General features: G+C 42.6%; 1 protein-coding gene across 2 annotated transcripts in view; it reads left to right on the top strand.

The window, feature by feature from the left end:
* LOC138261691 (cathelicidin-1-like) overlaps positions 1–23,271 on the top strand; it is a 91,963-nt gene extending 68,692 nt beyond the window's left edge. The window contains exon 5 of one of the 2 annotated variants that reach the window (XM_069210950.1): positions 20,812–23,271. Coding sequence is in view for 1 of the 2 variants with exons in the window: in XM_069210951.1 (XP_069067052.1) it covers positions 20,812–20,934 (123 nt within the window). In the remaining variant the exon portion in view is untranslated. The remainder of the gene's footprint in view (positions 1–20,811) is intronic. The other variant, XM_069210951.1, reaches the window with a different exon arrangement.
* Positions 23,272–23,738: the final 467 nt, after the last annotated feature.

Below are 23,738 nucleotides of genomic sequence, written 5' to 3'. Positions count from 1 at the left end.
CCAAGGTTGTGTTCTTGCCCCGTTCTTGTTCTCAATGTACATAAATAACCTAGAAAATGTATTGGCTAGTAACTGCAAAGATCTACCCCAAATAGGCAATCGTGCTGTCCCGGTTGTACTCTATGCAGACGACGCAGTTTTAATGGCCAGGATCCCGTTAGCTCTACAAAAACTATTAACTACCTGCATCACATTTATGTCACAACTGGGTCTCACTGTCAATCGCTCAAAAACGTTAATTATGAACTGTGGCGGGAAACGTGGCAAGTCCTATAATATTACTACCGCGGATGGGAGAGTAGAAACTGCGCAAACCTTCTCTTACCTGGGCATAATGTTCGACAAACAGGGCTCCTGGGCTAATTGTGCGAAGATGAAAAAAGCCCAGCTTATTAAAACAACAATGGCTTTAAGGCTTTTTTCCAAAAGGATAGGGGGGATTACCCCGCCAAATATGCTAAAAATTTACAAAGCCAAGTGCACCGCAGCTGCCTTGTACGGGTCTGGAATTTGGGGATATACTAATTGTAACCTGGTGCAGAGGGTCGAAAATGATTTTATAAGACATCTATTGATGGTACCAAATGGTACATCATCATACATTATCCACTCAGAACTGGGGCTCTCCTTTATTACAGACTTGATAAAGATTCAACCCTTATTGCTATGGCACAAAGTCTGGACCTCGGAATATACTGAACTAAATAAGGCCATCTTGACTGACTGCATGGAGTCTATATACGCCACAAGGGTGCCCTGGTTAAGATACATTATGACATTCTTTGAAAACATGGGCAATAAAGCTTATTACACAAATCCAGCTTCGCTGGAAAAAATCTCTAGGAAGGACCTGAGTGCTCTGGCATTAAAATATTTAGAAGATTTACAATGGGAGGTTGAATCAAAAAAGCCCACCGTCATTTACAATCAAATAATTTTGTCGACGGCAGCCATATAGCCTTATTTGACGAATGTGGTAAACCCCCGCCACTGTTTTGTTCTTACCAGACTGAGGCTAGATATATTTCATCGTTTAGTGACCTTTCCCACTATGAATGATTGGAGCACCACCCTGAAGGCTTGTCCATGTGATGCAAAGGCACCCCAAACCACAATTCATGTGGTTTTATTCTGTAAATTCTATGCCAAGCAAAGAAAGCGCTTAGTAGCCCCTCTTCTAAGGTTAATTCATCTGCCCCAGTGTCGTACTGCGTATGCCAGCCTCCAGGTGCTATCCTCTACTGAGATGTGTGGAACCTTGGCCAACTTTTTATGCTCCGTATTAAATACAAGAAAGCGCATGGGGGTAGCAATGTAATTTTATCTAGTTTACCCAACGGTTCGTATCTAGGACATTTTTCTTAAAGAAATTTTAAATATTTTTCATGTACGCATCTTTTTATCATTGTAAATCATTTATATTTTAGTTTATTTATTGTATTTATTGTATATTGAAATGTTAAATATTTGATACTTTTATGACTTGTTGAAAGTCGAATAAAGTTTGTACTACTACTACTACTACTTGTGTTTTGAATGTTAACCCCTTCGGTGCAAGGCCTTTTCCCCCTCAGGTGCCAGGCCTTTTTTTGGCTATTTGGGGCAGTTTGCGCTTAGACCCTCATAACTTTTTGTCCACAGAAGCTACCCAAGAAAAATTTGTGTCCTTTTTTTTTAACATCCTAGGGATTCTAGAGGTACCCAAAGTTTGTGGGTTCACCTGGAAGAGACCAAGAAATTAGGCAAAATACAGCTACAATTTCGTTTTTAAAAAAAAAATGGGGAAGAAGGGATGCAGAAGAAAGCTTGTGGTTTTTTCCCTGAAAATGGCATCAACAAATAGTTTTGTGGTGATAAAATAACCATCATCCCAGCTTTTAGGAACAGGCGGACTTGAATCAGAAAACCAAATTTTTTTTACACAAATTTGGCATTTTACTGGGACATACCTCATTTTTACATTTTTTTCGCACTTTCAGCCTCCTTCCAGTTAGTGTCAGAAATGGGTGGAACACCAATGCTGGATCCCAGACAGCTAAAGATTTTCGAAAAGTAGACAAAATACTGAATTCAGCAAGGGCCATTTGTGTAGATCCTTCAAGGTTTTCCTACAGAAAGTAACAGCTAAAATGAAACTAATATTGAAATTGAGGTACAAAAGAGGTATTTCTGTCCACATTTTCTACCATAACCTTTTCCAGCTATGGCAGATTTTTAAAAGCAATATTCCCTTATGTCTGCTGCACTATTCTGGTTGTGAGGATGTATAGGGCTAGTAGGTTCATCAAGAACCCTAGGTACTCAGAGCCAATAAATGAGCTGCACCTTGCAATTGGTTTTCATTGTATACCGGATGTGCAACAATTCATTTGGTGAAATATAAAGAGTGAAAAATAGGTATCAAGGAAACTTTTGTATTTCCAAAATGGGCACAAGACAAGGTGTTGAGACGTAGTGGTTATTTGCACATCTCTGAATTCCGGGGTCACCATACTAGCATGTGAGTTACAGGGCATTTCTCAAATAGAAGTCTTTTTTACACACTGTCTTACATTTGGAAGGAAAAATGTAGAGAAAGACAAGGGGCAATAACACTTGTTCTTCTATTCTGTGTCCCCCCTCGTCTCCCATTAAAAATGGTACCTCACTTGTGTGGGTAGGCCTAATGCCCGCAACAAGAAACGGAACATGGACACATCACATTTTTACATTGAAATCTGACGTGTTTTTTGGTAAGTGCCTAGCTGTGGATTTTGGCCTCTAGCTCAGCCTGCACCTAGGGAAACCTACCAAACCTGTGCATTCATCAAAACTAGACACGTAGGGGAATCCAGGATGAAGTGGGGCTCTCACCAGGTTCTGTTAACCAGAATCCTTTGCAAAACTCAAAATTCTGCAAAAAAACACCCTTTCCTCACATTTCGGTGACAGAAAGTTCTGGAATCCGAGAGAAGCCACAAATTTCCTTCCACCCAGCATTCCCCAAAGTCTCCCGATAAAAATAGTACCTCACTTGTGTGGGTAGGCCTAGTGCCTGAAACAGGAAATGCCTCAAAACACAACATGGACATTCCCAAAGAAAACAAACCTGTTTTTTGCAAAGTGCTTAGCTGTGGATTTTGGCCTCTAGCTCAACCGGCACCTATGCAAACCTACCAAACCTGTGCATTTTTCAAAACTAGACACCTAGGGGAATCCAGCATGGGGTGACTTGTGGATCACTCACCAGGTTCTGTTACCCAGAATCCTTTGAAAACATCAAAAAGTGACAAAAAACACTTTTTTCTCACATTTCAGCAGCTGGATGAGCAGTAATTGACTCAAACTTAATAGGGAAGAGACTGAAATAATTTTGGGGGGATTAGACAGTAAGTTATGGAGTCCCTGCTGGTGGCCGGAGTCTTGTAGTGAGTGCCCTGTTCCGCGCTCCTCGGCTAGAAATATGGGAATTGTATTTGACAGTTCCCTCTCATTTGAGCAACAAGTTACCCAGACGGTTAAAGGCTGCTACTGGGCATTAAGAACCCTTAAGAAAATCTTCCCCTTTCTTCAGGAAAACCTGAAAATTTGTGGTGGCTCTGGCACTGGTAATGTCTAGATTGGACTACTGTAATGCCTTAATGTTGAATATTAGTAAATCCACACTCCACAAACTACAACTTATCCAGAATGTGGCAGCCCGTTTGATTTTAGACCGACCGTGCTCTGCATCTGCTAGCAGCTGCCTCAAACAACTCCACTGGCTTCCGGAGGAAAAACGGATTAAGTTTAAGTCTCTCTGTTTAACTTATAAGGCCCAACACCAAGAGGGTTGCTATTATCCTAGATCAGTTCTACAACCAACCAGCCGGGTCGGATGCTCAGATCTTCATTTAGACAGCTTATTTCGGTACCCCGCTTTCACAGGGTTAGGTGGGAGGGGGACAAAGCTTTTTCAGTGGGGGCAGCCAGACTCTGGAACTCCCTCCCTCTCGCCCTCAGGTAGACAGAGACATATTTTGGTTTTAGAAAGAAACTGAAAACTTGGCTGTTCTCCCATTAGGATGGGGTTTTCTGGAATGGACTTGGTGTCTGACCACTTTCTGTCTTTGTATTTTTACGACTCACTGGTATTTATCAGCGCTTCGATTCTACGGGCGGAATGCGCTTTACAAATGATTTACAATACAATACAGTACAACAGAAAGTTCTGGAATCTGAGAGGAGCCACAAATTTCCTTCCACCCAGCATTCCCCCAAGTCTTCAAATAAAAGTGCTACCTCACTTGTGTTCATAGGCCTAGTGCCCGCAACAGGAAATGCTCCAAAACGCAGCATGGACACATCACATTTTTACGTTTACAACTGATGTGTTTTTTGGAAAGTGCCTAGCTGTGGATTTTGGCTTCTAGCTCAGCCGATACCTGGGAAAACCTACCTAACCTGTGCATTTTTAAAAACTAGACACCTCGGGGAACCCAGGATGGGGGTGACTTGTGGCGCTCTCACCAGTTTCTGTTACCCAGAATCCTTTGCACACCTCAAAATTTGGCCAAAAAACACTTTTTCCTCACATTTCGATGATAGAAAGCTCTGGAATCTGAGAGAGGAGCCACAAATTTCCTTCCACCCAGCATTCCCCCAAGTCTCCTGATAAAAATATTACCTCACTTGTGTGGGTAGGCCTAGTGCCCGCGACAGGAAATGCCCCAAAACACAAAATGGACACATCACATTTTTCCAAAGAAAACGGACCTGTTTTTTGCAAAGTGCCTAGCTGTGGATTTTGGTCTATAGCTCATCCAGCACCTAGGAAAACCTAGCAAACCTGGACATTTCTGAAAACTAGATACCTAGGGGAATCCAAGATGGGGTAACTTCTGGCGCTCGCACCGGGGTCTGTGATCCAGAATCCTTAACAAACCTCAGAAATCGGCATAAAAACACTTTTTCTCACATTTCAGCGCTGCAAATTTCTGGAATCTGAGGGGAGCCACAAACTCACTTCTACCCAGCGTTCCCCCACATCTCCCAAATAAAAATGGTACCTCACTTGTGTGAGTAGGCCTAGTGCCCGCAACAAGAAATGCCCCAAAACACTACGTAGACACATCAAAATTATCAAATACAAAACTATCTGTTTTTGCAGGGGGCACCTACGTTTTTGGTCCTGGGTTCAGCATTCATCTAGGGAAACCTGCCAAACCCAGACATTTCTGAAAACTAGACACCCGAATCCTCAGCAAACTCAAATGTAGCTGAAAAATCAAATTGTCCCACATTTCTGTGTGGGATCACCACACCAGCACAAATTTCCTACCACCCAACATTCCCCTTAGTCTCCGGATAAAAATTATACCTCATTTCTGTAGGTGGGCTAAGTGCCTGTGACAGGGAAGAGCAATAAACATGGCAGAATTGAGAGGGAACCAAAGCTGGTTCAAAAGGGCAGTTTGAAAAAAAAATGTTTTTAGGCTGACAAGTGGGGCAGAATTTTTATTGGTATAGATGTGATAATGCTGGGTGGTAGGAAATTTGTGGAGTTCTGCAGATTCCAGAAGGTTCCATCACAAAAATGTGGGAAAAATGTATGGAGCAGAAAATGCCTAATGTAAAAATGCCCCCAGGGGAGCGACCCTTGCTCAAGGGGTCACTCCCCTTCATCGTTTACATGTGACGTAACAAAATCCCTGGTAGCTAGTGGGCATTTCTGCAGCCCAATCGCTATACGATCGGGCTGCAAAAATGCTCAGACAGACATCAAAGGAAAGGAAAGAACTTTCCTTTCCTTTGATGCCTCTCTGCCGCCCCCCCACCCCCCCCATCAGGAGCAATTACCCTTCCATCCCTGCCCAGGGGAGGGGGGTGGGAGGCCCACAGGGGGATCGCTAGCACTCCCCCCATGGGCTGGGTGCAGGACGTAACGGTTATGTCCTCGGCACCCGAGCGGTGCTGCCGACGGCGTAACCATTACGGCACCCAAGGGGATAAACATTCCTTGTGATGGAACATTTACATATTTTTTACCATGAGCATCATTAGTTTGAGTGTCATAGAGATGTCTGGACACTACAAAGCAAGTTATAACCAGTGGCCTAGTGATTAAGGTCTCAGACCCTTGCACAAAAGGTTGAGGGTTCCAGTCTAGGTGTTTTAGTTGTCATTTCTCACCTTTAAATTCTTCTCAGCTTCAAAGTAAGGTACATACAGAAAGGTGATGTCTCTCTTTTTACTTTTCAAATAGATTTTTTTTGATTTCTCAGAACATTTCTCATTGTAAGTGGAGGGGGGTGGGTGGTCATGCGGGGTGGCCGCAAGGCCTGGCCAAAGACCAGGCCCGGTGGCCTCTTCCCTCCATGCACAGCCAAAGTCTGTGCATGGTGCCGGGTTGGGTGGTTATAGGGGGTTGGTTGCAAGGCCTGGCCACAGACCAGTCCCTGCAGACAACCCCCACTGCACATGGCTGAAGGCCATCCAGGGTGGTGGCTGGATTAACGAATAGTAATTAAAATTACTTTACATTAAAACCATATAGAAATTCACTGAAAATACCAAAGATTACACAGATGTTATAGTTAGGAAATGGAATAAAAAAACATAGAAGTCAAATTATTGAGGAGAAAACTGTGCATGGCGGTGTGCGAGTTAAAGTTACCTTAGGGCATGAGTTATAGTTACTTGAAATAACTAACCGCTGACTTTCTTTGGTTTTGTATGTTTAAAATGTGAGTCTAACTATAATGTCCCTGTAACCTTTGTTTTTTCAGTTATTATCATTATTATGATATATATATATATATATATATATATATATCACAACACCCCAAACAATATGAGTCTGGGGGCACACTCTCCAGTGCAAGGTGTTTATTGTGGGCATTTCACCTCTCTCAAACCTTGCTCACTAGAAACATGAACACAGCAAGTCACCATTGTTAAAGTGCTTTAGAGCAAATGAAAATGAAAACAATAGATGGACTACTGTTAGCTTAATCCATCATTGAAATGGAAAAATGCTTGTAGTTAAACGTGCATTTGACATGTTTCCATCTGTTTGTAAAACATTCAGGGGCTCCTGCGGGAAAAAAGTCAAAACTCGCAATCTGATTGGCTGGTCCTGCAAAATACCTGCTGGGCCGTGTTTTGTGGTTGTCAGAATCAACATGAAGAAAAGGGTTGTGGTGGCCATTTTAGGACTCAGGCAGTCAGTCACAGAGTCCTAAAAAACATTAAAAGAAACACATCGGGGGCCGGGGTAGGGATATTCTGACCCACTACCCCTTGTGGGGGGCCCAGGTCAAGCCCCCTGTGGTCAAAAAAAAAAAACAATACTTCAGGTTCACTGTGGTCCAACAGAACTCCTGCAGGAGTCAGTGTGGCCCCACATACTCCTGTCCTGCAGGACCCATACAAATGTTAAAACATAGAAAAAGAAAGAACACTAGAAGTAGGGGGTCTGTGGCCCCTTCACCTCGCCTTTGATGCAACCTTAGAACCGAGGGAAATTTGACAGTTATACATACCTGACAAAAGTAAAACTTGCACTGTGTGAAGCACTGCTTACAACCTCACATATTTCATCACTGATGACAACTGAAATCTATCTAAGTTGTACTTATGTCACTTACGCATAACTGGGGAATTTCCCTGGATAATGGTTATTAAATTGTAGTGCTTTTTCTGTGAATTCTGAAGATTTTTTAAAGTAAGTTAAAACCATTTTCCTGTAAAACTCCACTTTAACCTTTCTTTATTTCAGTATATATATATATATATATATATATATATATATATATATATATATATATATATATATATATATATATATATAAAAAAACTAAAAGTTTCATATATATTACATATATATTTTTCACTAAACAAATCACTAAAAAACTAAAGGCTACACACACATATAAACGATGCGGTGCAGACTCTAACATTTTCCAAGGTGATTTGTGGTGCAAGCAAATTGTTCCAGCATGACATGTTTCAGCGAATCCTCTGCCCTGTTCACATACATGCAGTGCCATTACTCTTCCCTTTTTTTAAAGTACTGCTGTGATAAATAAACACTGTAAACATACTACAATCAACAACATCCTAAACTGAATTTATTACAGGTCTGAGATAAAGAAAAACATGAAAAATAATGTTTAAAAAGTCTGATTGTTTCTGATTAGAATTCATGCATAGAATGTGCTTAAAACAAGGTACCACATAGACTGCATCATACACATACATTATTATTTGTGCACCTTAAAAGCTGTATCTTATGATTATAGATACCTGAGTAACTTCAAGTCCAATGTTAAATGCAGCACAAGAGCAAAATATTTAATTTGAACATGTTCTATACTGAAATGGAATTTCTTCTGAGCTGTATTCATGAAAACAAATACCTAAACTATCTTTACCTAATAAATTAAACCATAAACTTTCAGAGTAAGTGGGCTTTGGCAGCTACTAATTCCTCCTCATTGAGGCCATTAGGGAGCTTTGTATCAAGAATAATAATAAACCTGGTCTCAAGCTGTCTCAGGTCTCTCTTGTGGTTACCACATCTGTATTGTTACCCAGCCACACCTGTGACAAAATACTTTAGATGTTTGGGGTCATTATTATGATATTCATCAAAATGCCTCGCTACCAGATAGGAGAAATTTTTTCTTTTACCCTTATCTGCTGCAAGATTATATTGGACTCTTGATGGATTGTGGTACCTATAAACTTGAGCTTATATTCACAGGTCAGCACAAAAAATAAATTTCGGTCTTACAATTGAATGAACCAGATATTTTGAGAGGTCCGTAATGAAAGGGGGGGTTACCTATGCATCTGAATTAATTCCAATACTGTGTGTTTTGCACTTACTACATTTGTGGAAGCCTGTAGCTTGTTGTAACATTGTCTTTTTGTCCTACTTTTCAGGGCTTCTCTTGTTTAGAGCATTTCACATCTAGGATGTTCTCCTATATGTTACCAATGGCAGTTTTGGAATCAATGACCCTATCACTGAATCCACTCTAACTAGATGCCAGTGTTTACAGACAATACTCCTAAGAACCTGATCTTGTTTACTATATGTAGTTATTTGTCTTATGTTATGGCCAGATTTCTCCTACACTGTTTTAGTGGATTGCTTCAAAAATAGTAGGTACTCCTTGCTTTTCTGGTTGGCAGTCGTTATTGCTTTCTCTAGAATGTCACTCGAATATCCCCTTTCCTTAACTCTCACAGTTGATTCTTGTTGGCATACAATTAAGCCCTCACTGGTTATACAATTCCACCTCATTCTCAGAAATTCCCCATAAGGGATACAGGCTTTCAAATGTGCAGGGGGATCGCTCCTTGTCTGTAAGGTCATATTTTCAGCTGACTCCTTTCTATACAGCATGGATTCAATCTTACTATTGCTAATGTATACCAGCAGATCCAAAAAATGAACTTGTGTCTTAATGACTGTACCAGTGCAATATAAATATAGTTCATTGATATTAATTGCATCCACAAACTCTTTTCACTCTCTAATGACACCTTCCAGATAACAAACAGATCATCTATAAATTGCAGCCAAGAAATCACATGCTCACCTAATGTAGCACTCAGATCATTGAGAAGCACCTGTTCCTCCTACCAGCCCATGAGCAGAAATGCATAACGGGGGTAAAGCAGGTGCACATCGCTATGCCCGTTATTTGGTGAAATACTTCTCTGTTAAACAAAAAAAAGAAATTCTCTGTGCACCACTTGATCATGAGTAACAGCATTTGAGTGTGTTTGCATAGCTTCAATGGCCTACCCCTCAGGAAATTCAGAATTGCAAGTAAACCTCCAGCATGGTCTATACTTGTCTAAAGTGATGTTATATTATGCGTCATCATAACATAATCATGCCATATCTTCTCTTTTCAAGAAATATCCTGTCTTCTTGATTTATGATGGTAAGTTGCATACATGTTCCAGAAGGGAAAAAATCAGTATATTTAGAGGTTTTCTAAAAATGCTGCTCTTAGCCAGTCTGATTAGCCTTCCTGGGAGTTGTTGCCAGTCCTTATTCACTTTTGATATCCAATAAAATACTGGTATGTTTGGATGGTAAATTCTGAGAAAAAGGTATTTATCTTTATTCAATAGCCCTTTATTTCTCCATCCTAGATTCCAGGTGACATTGCGTCCTGGCTTTGCTAATGGTACCACAATCACTTTTAGAGTAGTATTCAACATTATTCAATTGTTTGTAGGCTTCTGCTGTTTACATTTCTAAGGGACACAAAACTATGGGGGTCATTCCGACCCCGGCGGGCGGCGGGTGCGGCCCGCCGGGCGGAAACCGCCCAAAGACCGCACCGCGGTCGAATGACCGCGGGGGTCATTACAACTTTCCCGATGGGCCGGCGGGCGATCTCCAAAAGATCGCCCGCCGGCCCAGCGGGAAAGCCCCTGCAAAGAGGAAGCCGGCTCCGAATGGAGCCGGCCGATTTGCAGGGGTGCGACGGGTGCAGTGGCACCCGTCGCGATTTTCAGTGTCTGCAAAGCAGACACTGAAAATCTTTATGGGGCCCTGTTAGGGGGCCCCTGCACTGCCCATGCCAGTGGCATGGGCAGTGCAGGGGCCCCCAGGGGCCCCACGACACTCGTTCCCGCCATCCTGTTCCTGGCGGTAAAAACCACCAGGAACAGGATGGCGGGAAGGGGGTCGGAATCCCCATGGAGGATTCCCTGGGCCAGGGGTAAACCGGCGGGAAACCGCTGGTTCCCCTTTTCTGACCGCGGCTTTACTGCCGCAGTCAGAATGGCCCTGGAAGCACCGCCAGCCTGTTGGCGGTGCTTCCTCTGCCCTCCACCCTGGCGGTTTGAAACCGCCAGGGTCGGAATAAGGGCCTATGTTTCCTCCTTTGTCCGAGTTTTGAATGACCAGGTCACTTTCTGCTCACAACTTTCTGATTAAACAACTATAACTTCTCTTTTGGTAATTCTTTTTTGTAACTCCTCTTTTCATATTGATATGTCACTTTTTTTTTATCTCACTAACAATTAAGTCATTGAAGAAATTGATAGAGTCTTTAGGTGTGTCTGGGTGAAATGTGTATGTTGGTTTGAAGGAGATATTCGCTACTCCAAATACATCAAGCTGCTTCATGCAAATAATATCTTGTTCCAAAATAGGTTCTGTTCTTTCAAAGGTTTCATTTTCAGGTTCTTTTAAATCTGTCAACAATTGAATGTCAAAGATTCTCAGGTGTTCTTGATCCATATTGTTTTTTGTATGTTAGGTGGAGTCCTGTTTGCCTTTTTGCTGATGAAACTTTAACGGCTTTAATTTTCAAATAAATTTGTAAATGTCAATTCTGGTTTGGCTATAATTGAATGTACGTCTCTGCAGTAGGACTGAAACAATGATAGAATTTGTTGTTCTGCTTTGGTTAACACTATCCCATAGAGGTTGATAATAGTGTTCGTATTTACTGGAGTCATTTACTTCTCCTTCTTTGTTTCAGTTTTATTCCACTTGTTTGAAATCCTTCGCTTGTGTCTTCTTTTCCTCCTTGTTTGTCGGTTTTGTAATTCTGCCCCCTTGATCTGAATGTTAAACATTGATCCAATATTCTCAGCCCTCTTGGGATATGGCCCACATTGAAGAATTTCTGTATGGACATATGCTCTCACCATTTTTATTGCTCATTACTCCTAAGCTTCCCCAGTTAATTGAGCTTATTTCTGACATTATCTTTTGACATAGTCTTACCTATTACATCTCAATTTTCTTCCCTTGTAGCGTCTTCAGACAGTCTCTCACCTTCTGCCTACCTTTCTCACAGTAAGTCAGCAGACATCAGGTTTATCAATGTTAGAACCATCTTCTGCATTTCCACTGAATTTAAGCACCACTGGTTTGAGATTTTTCTACCCCAACATACTGGCTTCACTCACTTACCTGCAGTCTTGAGCTGCCATGCCGGGTCCTCCTGCTCTCTGCTGTGCCCACTACCAATGTTTGGTATATCATCAGGGGGGTCAGGCTGCTCCTTTCTTTCACTCCTCCAATTCTCACCATACTGCTGATGTAGCTGATTATTGCTTTGACTCTTGGGGGTGGTCTGCTAAAGCAGAGCCAGACAGCTCTGCGTAAACATTAACAAATCCAGTGCACCATTTATTCTCCAAAATGACCAGACGCAGGCTCTTGTATTCTCCAAGGTGATTTATTCTGCAATTAAACTCATTCCGCCATGATGCATTTCGAACGGATACTCTGCCTTGGTCACATATTAATATAGAACCAGAATGAGACAACAGGGGGCATGATAGACCGGACTAGAGGCTCCAGAAGCCCTTGCAGCCACAGACAGCCCTAGGCACCAATGCACCCAGAGGTGCTGTATTTAAAGCAGAAAGTAGCTCCCACTGCAAGGGGTTACCAGAAGGAGACAGCTGGGGACTGCAACAGACTGGACTAAAGTTTCCAGAAGCCCTTGCAGCCACAGACAGCGCTATGCACCCATATGCCTGGAGGCACTGTATTTAAAGCAGAGAGTAGCTGTTCGAGGGTTACCAGAAGGAGACAGAGGAGGGTCATGACAGACTAAACTATAGGCTACAGAAGCCCTTGCAGCCAAGGACAGTCCTATGCAATCACGTGCCCAGAGGTGCTGTATTTAGAGCAGAGAGTAGCTCCTGCTGCACGGGGTGCACCCTGGCATGTGCCTGGGTGAAGACCAGGTCAAGAGCTGGCCCATCTGCACCTGTCCACAGTTGGATGAGGCTGACCTGGGCCATGTCTCCTTTGCCCACTTTTTGGGGGCTGAAAGGATGAGTGACTACTGATCTTGGGACAGTTTCATCACTGTAACTCGTATAATGTTGATTTTTAATTGCACAAGGGTGCCACAGGTATTATTGGTATTTGACATTCTCATTTCAGAGTTTTCCCTTCACTCTCAGATTGCTGCATGCTGAAGGGTGTGCATTGCTCAAGTAATGGGGAAGCGTAAATGCCCAAGGAGGCCCCAGTCCCCACAACCCCCCTTAAACCTACATAGACCAATATGATGTTAAAAGGGCTACTGGGGAAGTGGTCTCTGAAACTGAATTAACAGAAAGATGACTTTCATTGAATTATGAACCTTCTAGCTCCTTATTGTGGACTAAGGCTCCTGTACTCGGTTGCCCAGATCCTTTGGAGAAAGGTTCCATTTTGGTACCCCTTCAGTCAGGAGTTCATGGATTGAGGCTGACCCTTGCTAATGATCATTCTATAACACAGGCCCCCAGCGTAGAGCCCAATATGGTGGTCAAGAGAAAGTGTAAGACCCTGTGTATCCGTAAAATGTCCAGAGGGGGCAGAGATGGCCCTGTGTCAGATTTTTTTTTATGGACTTCAATGCCGACAAGGGGAATACTATGGAAGAACACCAGCCGTGTTGGGCTGAGGACTTGATGAGGGATATCTGGACCCAAGTAGAATCAGTTGTATTGGCAGATCATCTGGCAAGACTGGAAAATATGTGCAGGCCTGCGATACACGAAGGCTCTTTGAGGCTAGAGGGGGCAATGGAAATGGGAAGCCAGAAGCCAGCACCACTAGCATAAATAGGGGAGGGAAGTTACAAGGTATTCATGTTGACTTTGGCTGTCTTACATAGATACGACGAATAAGTACAAAGGCAAATGGGAGCTTCCATAGATGCAGTTATTGATAATATCCCCAAACCTCCTATTATAAGTCTCCCACTGGCGTCCTGCCCCCACTTTGTGATTTTGTCATGGGTTCCAGAACTGGAAGTGGGCCAACGGGAGACTCAGGAGGATCTGTCTAAGAAATACTTGCATTGGGTCACAAGAAACAGGAATTTTCTCCCTGCATTGGTCAGTAGCATCCTTTTGACTTATAGAGTGAGATGGATAGGACAGGACCCTAATGATTGGTCTGGTGACTCCATCATCATCAATTTCAGGAACCAGTGGCTGATTTAAAAACTTTTGTTGTGAGCCAAACTTTCAGGAGTCAGGCTTCTCTATTTCTATTCTGCCATTAGGGTATTTCTATAAACCTATGGCCCTGATTCTAACTCTGGCGGGCGGCGGAGGCCACCCGCCAGAGTTCCCCCCTCCAGAATACCGCACCGCGGTCATAAGACCGCTGCGGTGATTCTGGGTTTTCCACTGGGCTGGCGGGCGACCGCCAAAAGGCCGCCCGCCAGCCCAGTGGAAAACAACCTTCCCACGAGGACGACGGCTCCGAATGGAGCCGGCGGAGTGGGAAGGTGCGACGGGTGCAGTTGCACCCGTCGCCAATTTCAGTGTCTGCTGAGCAGACACTGAAATTCTTTGTGGGGCCCTCTTACGGGGGCCCCTGCAGTGCCCATGCCATTGGCATGGGCACTGCAGGGGCCCCCAGGGGCCCCACTACACCCCATACCGCCATCCTGTTCCTGGCGGCAGAGCCGGCAGGGAACAGGATGGCGGTATGGGGTGTCAGAATCCCCTTGGCGGTGCAGCGAGCTGTGCCGCCATGGAGGATTCTTTTGGGCAGCGGAAAACCGGCGGGAGACCGCTGGTTTTCCACTTCTGACCGCGGCCAAACCGCCGCGGTCAGAATGCCCTGCGGGGCACCGCCAGCCTGTTGGCGGTGCTCCCGCCAACCCTGGCCCCGGCGGTCCATGACCGCCGGGGTCAGAATGACCCCCTATATTTTTTGGTAAAACTAATCACCTGGCTCCTAAAGGTTTAAAAATGCCCCCTTGTGTAGCCTCCCAAAGTATCAGGACTGGAATGTTCTGAAATACAAGGTACATGTAGCTAATAATTTGACATAGTGGGTGAGGTAGATTGACTCAAATGCACTAAGTCCGATTAAGTTAAAAGGTTATTTGAAAGCAGTATAGAAAAATCTGTGGATGAGGGGAATTGGCAGCTGGAAAAATGTATTAATTGTAGAGGGATTACTTCCCTGAGCAGGGCCCACAGTCAGGACGTTTATAAATATGTTAGAGTACATATGATGTCCCTCCTTGACTTAGTACCTGGACAGGCCTCGTGTAATAGTCCTATTGATGATTCTCCAATTATAAGCCAAGAGTATAAACTAGATCTCAGTTAAGATGGAAGGGGTGAAACAGAAGTAGGGACCAAGTCAGGGTCTGGCAAATGTAACCCTTGTGCTAGAGATCCTGAGGCAAGGGGGTTGCATTGGTAGAGACCATCTAGGGACTTGGTTGGTGTGGTGGATTCTATGGGCACAACAACAAAAACATTTAACTCTATTAATGAGTTGTCATGGAATGACACGGGCCTGAGGGTAAACTGGACTGCACTGACTGGGGTTTGTTTGTAGATCAGTATGACATCTGTTTTGTCAAAGAAACTTGGTTGACACAGGGACCGCAACATCAGGTTATGCAGTTTACAGTAAAACCGCGGCCAGGTAGCAGAGAGTAGGCCCTTGGCGGGGGGGGGGCGTTATCCACATGGGTTGCATCTCACTTGGGTTGCACTGTCAACACTGTAGAGACCCACACTGAAGATATTTTATGCCTTTATCTTACTTTACCCTTCATTATAGGTCTCCATTTGGACAATGTTTACTCTAGGTCAGTTAGTGGGGGACGTGAGTCTAGTATGATGGACACTTAGCCACCTTTCTATCCACATTATCAAAGCAACCCTATAAGGTGGTGGTGGTGATTTTAATTGTCAATTTGAGCCTCTAGAGACAAACTACAATGATATGTTATGTATTGAGGACAGGAGGCTATTTATCTTGAGTTAGTGCTCCCAATTACCAGAGACACTGACACACAACCAGATCAGTTGGGTGGAAGGCTCAGTCTGGCATCCAATAGAAGAAGATTCAATGAAGTGAACTGGAACAGTCCCCTGATTCACTTTAAGTACTCTATGGGCTAGTAGGTGATTTGATTGAAGATTTGAGCAAGGCTATTAGTATAGACAATCATTCCAGTCAAATGGTAAAAGTGGCTGAGATACATCAAGTGTTGGGTGGCGCAATTAAGGATTTGTTGTTTGTAGAGGCTCAAACCAGGGTCAACAAGAAAAATATTCCTTTTTGGTTTGGCAAACTGTGTTGAGTAGCCAAGTGAGCCCTATTAATGGCTTTAAAAAGACAGTATTGTGATTCGAAATGCCAGAGTTGAATATGAAAGTACCATTAATTCAGCTAAAAAGGAGTGAAAACTAGAAAAATTGGAGTCTTTGCATTGTGCACTTAAGAGCAAATATTATAAAGCATTTTTGGCGCATAGTTGCAATAGGGAACACCAAGTCCAGTATTTGAGAGTAATATTTCTGCTGGTATGTTTAATAAGCACTTTCAATCCCTGTATTGTGAGGGGGAAGAGCAAGGAGATAACATGGTTAGATATATCTCTATAGAGAGCCCAAGCAGGGAAACCTCTTGCCAGGGTTGGAGGAATTACCATGCAATCACATTTGAAGAAGTGCTCAGGGCCATTAGTAAGACTGCCCTTGGCAAGGCACTGGGTATTAATAACATTCCAGGGGATCTTTACAGCACAGCACCATTGGTTTGGGGCCCAATCTATGGAGAGTCTTCAGTGCTATCATGGAGGGATGCCCACTCCCCATTCCTGGGCTGGGGCAGAGATTATCCCCATTTATAAGAAAGGATCCCCTCTGTTACCCATTAATTACAGCCTGATAGACATGATGCAAAAATTGTTCTCTAGGGTGATTTTAGAAAGGCTCCAGGATTGGATGAAGTAAAGAAAGTCCTTAGCCCCTATCAAGCAGATTTCCTGCCTCGTACTTCTACTATTGATCAGGTCTTTAGACTTCAGCTTCTATACTAAAAGTCAGTGGATTTAGAGGGTGGGAGACTTTACTTGATTTTCGTTGATCTTCGTTCTGTGTTTGATGTAGTCCCCAGAAATATTTTATGGAGGGTGCTTGCAGACATGTGGGTCCCACCATACCTGTGCCATGTCATTCCGAACGTCCATGAGGGGAACTTTGTGCAGGTATATATTGGTAAATTGGGGAACTTTCTGAACCTTTCCCAGTTAGAAAGGAGATCAGACAAGGCTGTGTACTGGCACCAACACTATTCACCTTATGTATCCATGGCCTCGTTGATACGCTGAAAAACATAAATAATGATTCCCTTAGGTTGGTGTCAGGTAAGGTGCCAGTGCTGATGTTTGCTGACGATACCCTTCTTCTTTTAAAGTCTCCTATTGTCATCCAAAGGGTCTTGGACGGTTTCTTTTGTATGGAGAGGGGTTTAGAAATAAATGCAAGTAAATATAAATATATCATTTTTAACTCCTACAACTCTACTCATCCCAATCCAAACTTAAATGAGACCCCACTAGGGAGGGTCTTAATCTTTAATTAGTTGGAAGTCATGCTTAGTGAACATATGGACTGGTTGTCTCACATGACCAAGCAGAGACTGAGACTGGCCCACCATACTGGTGGGCTTTCCAAGGTGTATAGGGGTTCCTTTATCAAGCCAATCAGCCCTACTGCTAACATTTATAAGTTACAAGCATTAAGGGTGGCCATGTATGGGGCAGAGTTATGAGGCCACAAGACATAAACTGTGTTCATGCAAATAGAGAATAGTTTTATAAGGCAGCTGTTAAATCTTCCATCTAGTACCACTGTGATCCCTCCTAGACTCAACCTGGGTATAAGGCCCATCTCCAAGGACAATGGCTTGAGGCCCCTTCTCTTTTGGAGAAGAATCTGGGCTACCCTGAATTGATTGGCTATAGGCTGGCTTTAGAGGAGGCACTTGGGACATTGGGGGCAGGTAGATTGCCATGGTTATGTTATGCTAAGGAAACTTTAAAGAGTATGGGCAAGTTCAACCTGTGAATAATCATGTTGAGGCTTGCAAGACCTTTGTTAAAATGGACCTTACTAAATGTTACAGGGATTATAAACTGTCATAATTTTTAATGAATTCAAGGTATCCTAACTTTAAGATTCCTAGGCTTCAAGGATTGTTATTGATTAGAATGCTTTGTGGATGAAGTCTAACCGGCTCTAGCCAGGCACTTTTATATACACTTTAGGCATGGCTCCCTCCCTCTGCTTACTTTTACCACTAGCTGGAGTAATGGGGGCCACATACTGGATAAGATATGTCTGTCTTGTGGCCTAGCAGAGGAAACAGAGGCCCATGTGCTTTTTATTTGTCCAGTTTACAAGAAATTTAGATCAAAATGGATTGTCCTAGTATGTTGAAATCTAGGTATATTACACTGTATTGAAACACTTAGAATTCTGAAGACAGACACTCATCAGCACATTGTTTATGCTGTGTCTAGATACTTTTTCAGGATTTGGTGCTTGAGGAAATGGCTGGCATAATAGACTTTTATGTATTGTGGCTAGATATCATTTTAAGGAGGTTTTAGTCCTTTTTTTAATCTTGAACAGATTGTATTGGATTATGGAGTTAAATAAATTTGAGATGATTGTCTTAAACTATTATATAGAGTTTGTGTGGACAGTGTTTTTATGAAATTATATTTTATTTATGTTCTTTTATGTTTTTTTAGGCCACAATAAAGATTTATCATCATCTTCATATATAACATTATCTGTTCAATTTATAAAAATGTGCACAATTTGTTATGAAGGTTTTGAAAAAATAGTCTCAATGCCCTCATACATTATCTTTTCATTTTCAATAAGTACATATTCGGTGTGCATACATCAATTTATTATTTTAAGAGAGACATTTATGACTGCCACATGCAGATGTGAATTTTTGCTTACATGCTTATGCATCACTCCAATACTTGGATGCCCAGATGTACATCACATCCCATGCCCCTGAATGTTCATCCAATGGCAAGCCTTACCATCATTATGCGAGGGCCATCACTATAAAGTGAGGGCACCATCATAACATAGGTGTCCAACATGTACAAAGCAGTACCATGATTATTGCATGGTCAGCAATACTACAGGTGGTCACAATCACAGCAGGGATGTCCACAGTATGCCAAGAAAGACCAGCAATATGGAAGATGTAGCAGTTTGTCATGACTGGGCACAATCACATCTTTATAGGCCCTCGATATGCCAAAAATTCTTACCAGTATGCAACAACCAGCATTTTGGTATAAGTGAATACCATTAGCACACGCACACTCATGCATGCTCATATACCTAAGCACACATAGGCATCCTTACACATAAACATTTTTTTAGTTTGCCTTCTCAAGGCAGATGTATGGGTCCACTTAACAAGGTTCTCCAACGAGAAGCTCATGAGCTACTGGAAGCTCTCCAACTACCTGTTAGTAGCTCTCCTGTGCAGCCAAGCCAACTAAATTAATAGATTATACTTGGTTGCATTAATATATGTCTACCAAAGTTGAACGGTGCGTATTCAAACCAATAATGTATCTTTTTTCAGAGCTCATATGCTGATGTTTAGTGAAAAAAAGAAGAAAAGAAAAAGATTGAATTCCAAAATATATTTAAAGCTGACTTTCGAGTGCTAAAGACATGCAGCGTCAGGAAAATGCATGCACCGTTAGGAACTTATTGCTAATAGTATTATCTTTGTGCAAGGGGCATTGCAGTTGCCGCTGTTATGAATTACCCATATGGAAAAATTCCAAAGTGATGCGTTACTGCTGGCAATCCTGCCTGACGAACTAAGGTGACTACTGCCAATCTTGCCTGATATAAGTACGATGACAAGACTAATATTAGAAGTTTTTCATTGAACACAAGTAGGTCGTATTACAGTAAAGTTTGGAGACCCCTGCACTAAAGACAACAAAAGCAGTTGTCTCTGTTGATTTGGCTGTTGTTGTCTGGCCTTCTTGCAGAAGGCTCCGAGTCAAGGACTCTGTCAGCGGTAAATGGGCATTTGTAGTGTGAGAGCACGGGTGATCCAGAAGCAGAATAGGGGACATCATGTTCCCAGAGAAAGCATCATTGCCAGTGAGTCTGCACTGCACCATAGATCCTCATTCATGACATTAAGTAGCTGCTTGTTGTGCAAGGAGGTTAAGGACTAGCAGATCTCTGTGGTTGTTTATGGAGCATGGGTTGGCTTGCTCCAGGCACCAGGGCACTGACCACCAGGCTAGCCCTGAAAAGATGCGCTTTGTGCACACGAGGGATGGAGAGTGCCAGTTTGGCACTGTCGCTGGAACAAATCAGTCTAATGGAGATGGGCAAGCTATTCCAGTTTATAGGGTACGGGTGTGGCCCAAGAAAGAGTGCAGCACACCTTCCCGTAGCGCTGAGAAATCAACTGTTACTCTGTGCAAAGTCTCTGTATATGTTTGATGTAAAAAGTATTTGGTATATATTTGCTGGCAGTCCTGATAGGGGCCCTGGTCAGCCATTCAGATAATTTCTGTTATCCAAGGGATCACTAAAACGCAGACTCTTTGAACTTTAAACAAAATGAAGCACTATATTAATTAAGTCCCAGGCCCCAAATGAAGTGCTGTCGTGAACACATTCGACCAATGGCTCAAATACTGCACGGCTTGCAAAAAGACAGAGGACAACAATTCATTCATCTATACCTGCCTGCTCCCCCTTCCTTTGTGTCAAAGGTCCCCAGAGAAGATTCAGGGCAAGGAGGTGAACAATGAACTCCTGACTCATTAATTGAATGCAGTGTTGAGAGTTTTATATGAGGTAAAATTAGTCTTTTTAAGGAGGATCAATGATGGTCAGTTTTCTAGGTCACCACATGCACCTTATAGGTAGGTTCAGCTTGTCTGGAGCACAGGATGAGAAACCACGTGTTAATTTGTATTAAGCCTTTAGTCGCTGACTGACTACACAGCTTGTTTCTTCCTCCTGCAGATTCCAGTAAGAACACCAAGACAAGCAAAGCAATGTGTCTTCGAGAATAACAGACGGAAATGCAGACCCAGGCCTGGCTTCGGTTCAGCTGTTGCTCGTCCCGGCAAGGACGTGGTCACATAATTGCCTCACTGAGATTCTGTTTCTCTCTGCACGGACTCACTTCTTTCAGCTATATTGGCAGCCATTTGTGGTGAAGACTCACTACGTCTGGGAAATACTGCTGTTTTCCAGCATTACCTGCAGAATCTCAATGGTTTACACATATTATTTTGCTAAATGTCACAATTTTATGATCATGGCAAATGCAAAGAAAATATACACAAACACATCTCCAGGGTAGGGTGAGGGGAGATGAATATTCCAAATTAACACCTTCAAAGCAAGCTCACCCTCGTGACATTATGTGAAAAGAAAGAACCATATTAAGTGCCATATGTTCACATGTAGACAATGAAGAAAAACAAAAGAAGGGGGATTACAACCCTCTTCTCTGCCAGCGGTTTCATGGCCATACCACTGCCATGAAAATGCTGGCGGAGAATGGGTGCAGTTGACATGGGCAGTGCAGGGGCCCCCTGGCCAACACCATCTCAATGTTCACTGTCTGCTTTGCAGACAGTGAACATTGCGAGGGTGCTGGTGCACCCTGCTCGCTACAGAATTGCCGCCGGCTCGAATATGAGCCGGGGACAATGCTGTAGGCTGTTTCCTGATAGGCCAGTGGGCAGAAACCTGCTGACCGAGCTGTAAACTTTTAATGGGGCCAGCGGGAGGTAGCCTGTGTGGCTGCAACATCCCCATTGGAAGTTCGGCAGACGGTACAAACCATCCACCAAACTCACAATTACCCCCCCTTAATGTCTCTAAAAGATTGTTGGGGAAGTACGTTTGTGTACAGTATATACAACATCCTTACATTTTTTATTGTAATTCTAACGAAGTGGAGATAATGATTTTCTCTTGGTCATTAAAATGTTGTATTTCATTATTCATCTAGATTCATGTTACACTATGAATCCAATTTCCTAAACAAAGCAATTATTTTAGAAGGCATTTAGGGTACAGAAAAATCCAAAACATTTTACTCCCTCTTTTCTAAAGCTGATTTCTTGAATCTCAATGTCTTCTAGGGTGACACATATTATAAAATTTTAATGAATTAAACTGTTCTGCTGGGATGATTCCTGGTGATAAAGGTTGATTATAGGAGGCCCTACCAAGGTCATAGAATAACACAAAACTGAACACTAGCTCCAAAGGGTAACTGAAACACACAAATAAAAGAGGAACTCCTTTCATTGCAGGTGTAGACATATTTTCTTTTGGGCGGAACATTGTAAGTTTTAAATAAGCTATCCTACCCTGTGAATGAAAAGGGATATTTTCAATACAATGCCAGACTTATGTTTTCAAGCAAAACAAAATCATTGTTTTTAACTAACAATTCCAATATGATTCGGATGATCTCTATAATTTTCTTTTCTAAGGAAACTAAGGGGGTTATTCCAACTTTGGAGGAGGTGTTAATCCGTCCCAAAAGTGACGGTAAAGTGACGGATATACCACCAGCTGTATTACGAGTTCCATCGGATATAATGGACTCGTAATACGGCTGGTGGTAAATCCGTCACTTTTCCGTCACTTTTGTGACGGATTAACACCTCCTCCAAAGTTGGAATAACCCCCTAAGTGTTGCGTTTGCTGTTGGTATCCATTTTGTATTAATGAGTCGTACAATAACAAAATGGTGAGATAATACTGCCATAGAATGTTCTATATAATGGCACATACTTTGTTTTTCATGCCCCATAACTTTGTCCTTTTTCCACATAATTCCAGTGGATTAGGGTAGGGTTAAGGGTTTGTATTTGGTTTAAGTGAATGCCAGTGCTGACATCAAAGTAGCATTAGAGTTAGGATAAGGCCTAGAGTTATGACTATGGTAAGGGTTTGTGTAAAGGTTCATGTTAGAGGAATGGGTATATTTAAGATAAGTGTTAAGGTGACAAGGTAAGGGTTTATGGGTCAGGTTGATGCCTCATTGCCCTTCGCATGCAGTCTTGATTATTGGTGTGGGACCAATTAAAGACAGACAATGGAATGCTATTCTGTCTCTTGTACTTCACTGAGCAATAAAACATCCTGGGCGTTTAAAGTAACAGTGCTTCTTGAGATGTCTGGTCTCATTCGTCATGTCTGAAGAACAGAGCAGGTAAAGAGAGTGACACTGCCAAACCATGGTTTAGATGTGTTTAAATATTATTCTTTGGCTGACATGCAAGCATCCTCTATTTTCCATGCTTTTAATATTTAGTTTTTGACCCAAACCAAATAAATCACTGGAGTGGGTCAGTGAATTGCAAATATTGTATGGCTTTCTTATCATTTAATATGTCATGTTGCTTCATTTGATTAACTGTTACTTGTCAAACCATAATACATAAGCAAGTAAGTTGAGGGTCTGTTTTATTTCTTTACCGTGGCACATAGACTTTGCTCTTGGATAAATGCATAAGAGTGAAATATACTTCTGGCAAAGTTTGCTCTTTGGAATAGTATTTCATGATGTCACTCGACACGTACTCAGCACTCTTCTAGCCTGGGTAACTATCCATGGTTCAGACAATGCAATGGCACTAAGGAACAGGGGAGTAGGAGACCTCTGCACCACAGTATGCTTGCTTTTAGATTGATGGATTCCTTGCTGTGATACTGCCCCTAGGTCATTATCCTGATAAAGGTCTTCAAAACACCCAGAATGGCGAAGATCTAGCAACACAGAGCTCCGCCGTACTGTAGTATTTTTACAAGTTCCATTACATCTTGTTGAGGGGCTTGTGTTAAAGCCCTGACTTCAGCTGACCCTCTTTCCAGAATGCTTCAGAAGGCAATTTCACAGCTTACGTGGGCAGTCCATACTCCGG

The sequence above is a fragment of the Pleurodeles waltl genome, chromosome 10, assembly GCF_031143425.1.
Source record: "Pleurodeles waltl isolate 20211129_DDA chromosome 10, aPleWal1.hap1.20221129, whole genome shotgun sequence".
Lineage (NCBI taxonomy): Eukaryota > Metazoa > Chordata > Amphibia > Caudata > Salamandridae > Pleurodeles > Pleurodeles waltl.
This window is presented reverse-complemented; position numbering and strand designations above follow the sequence as displayed.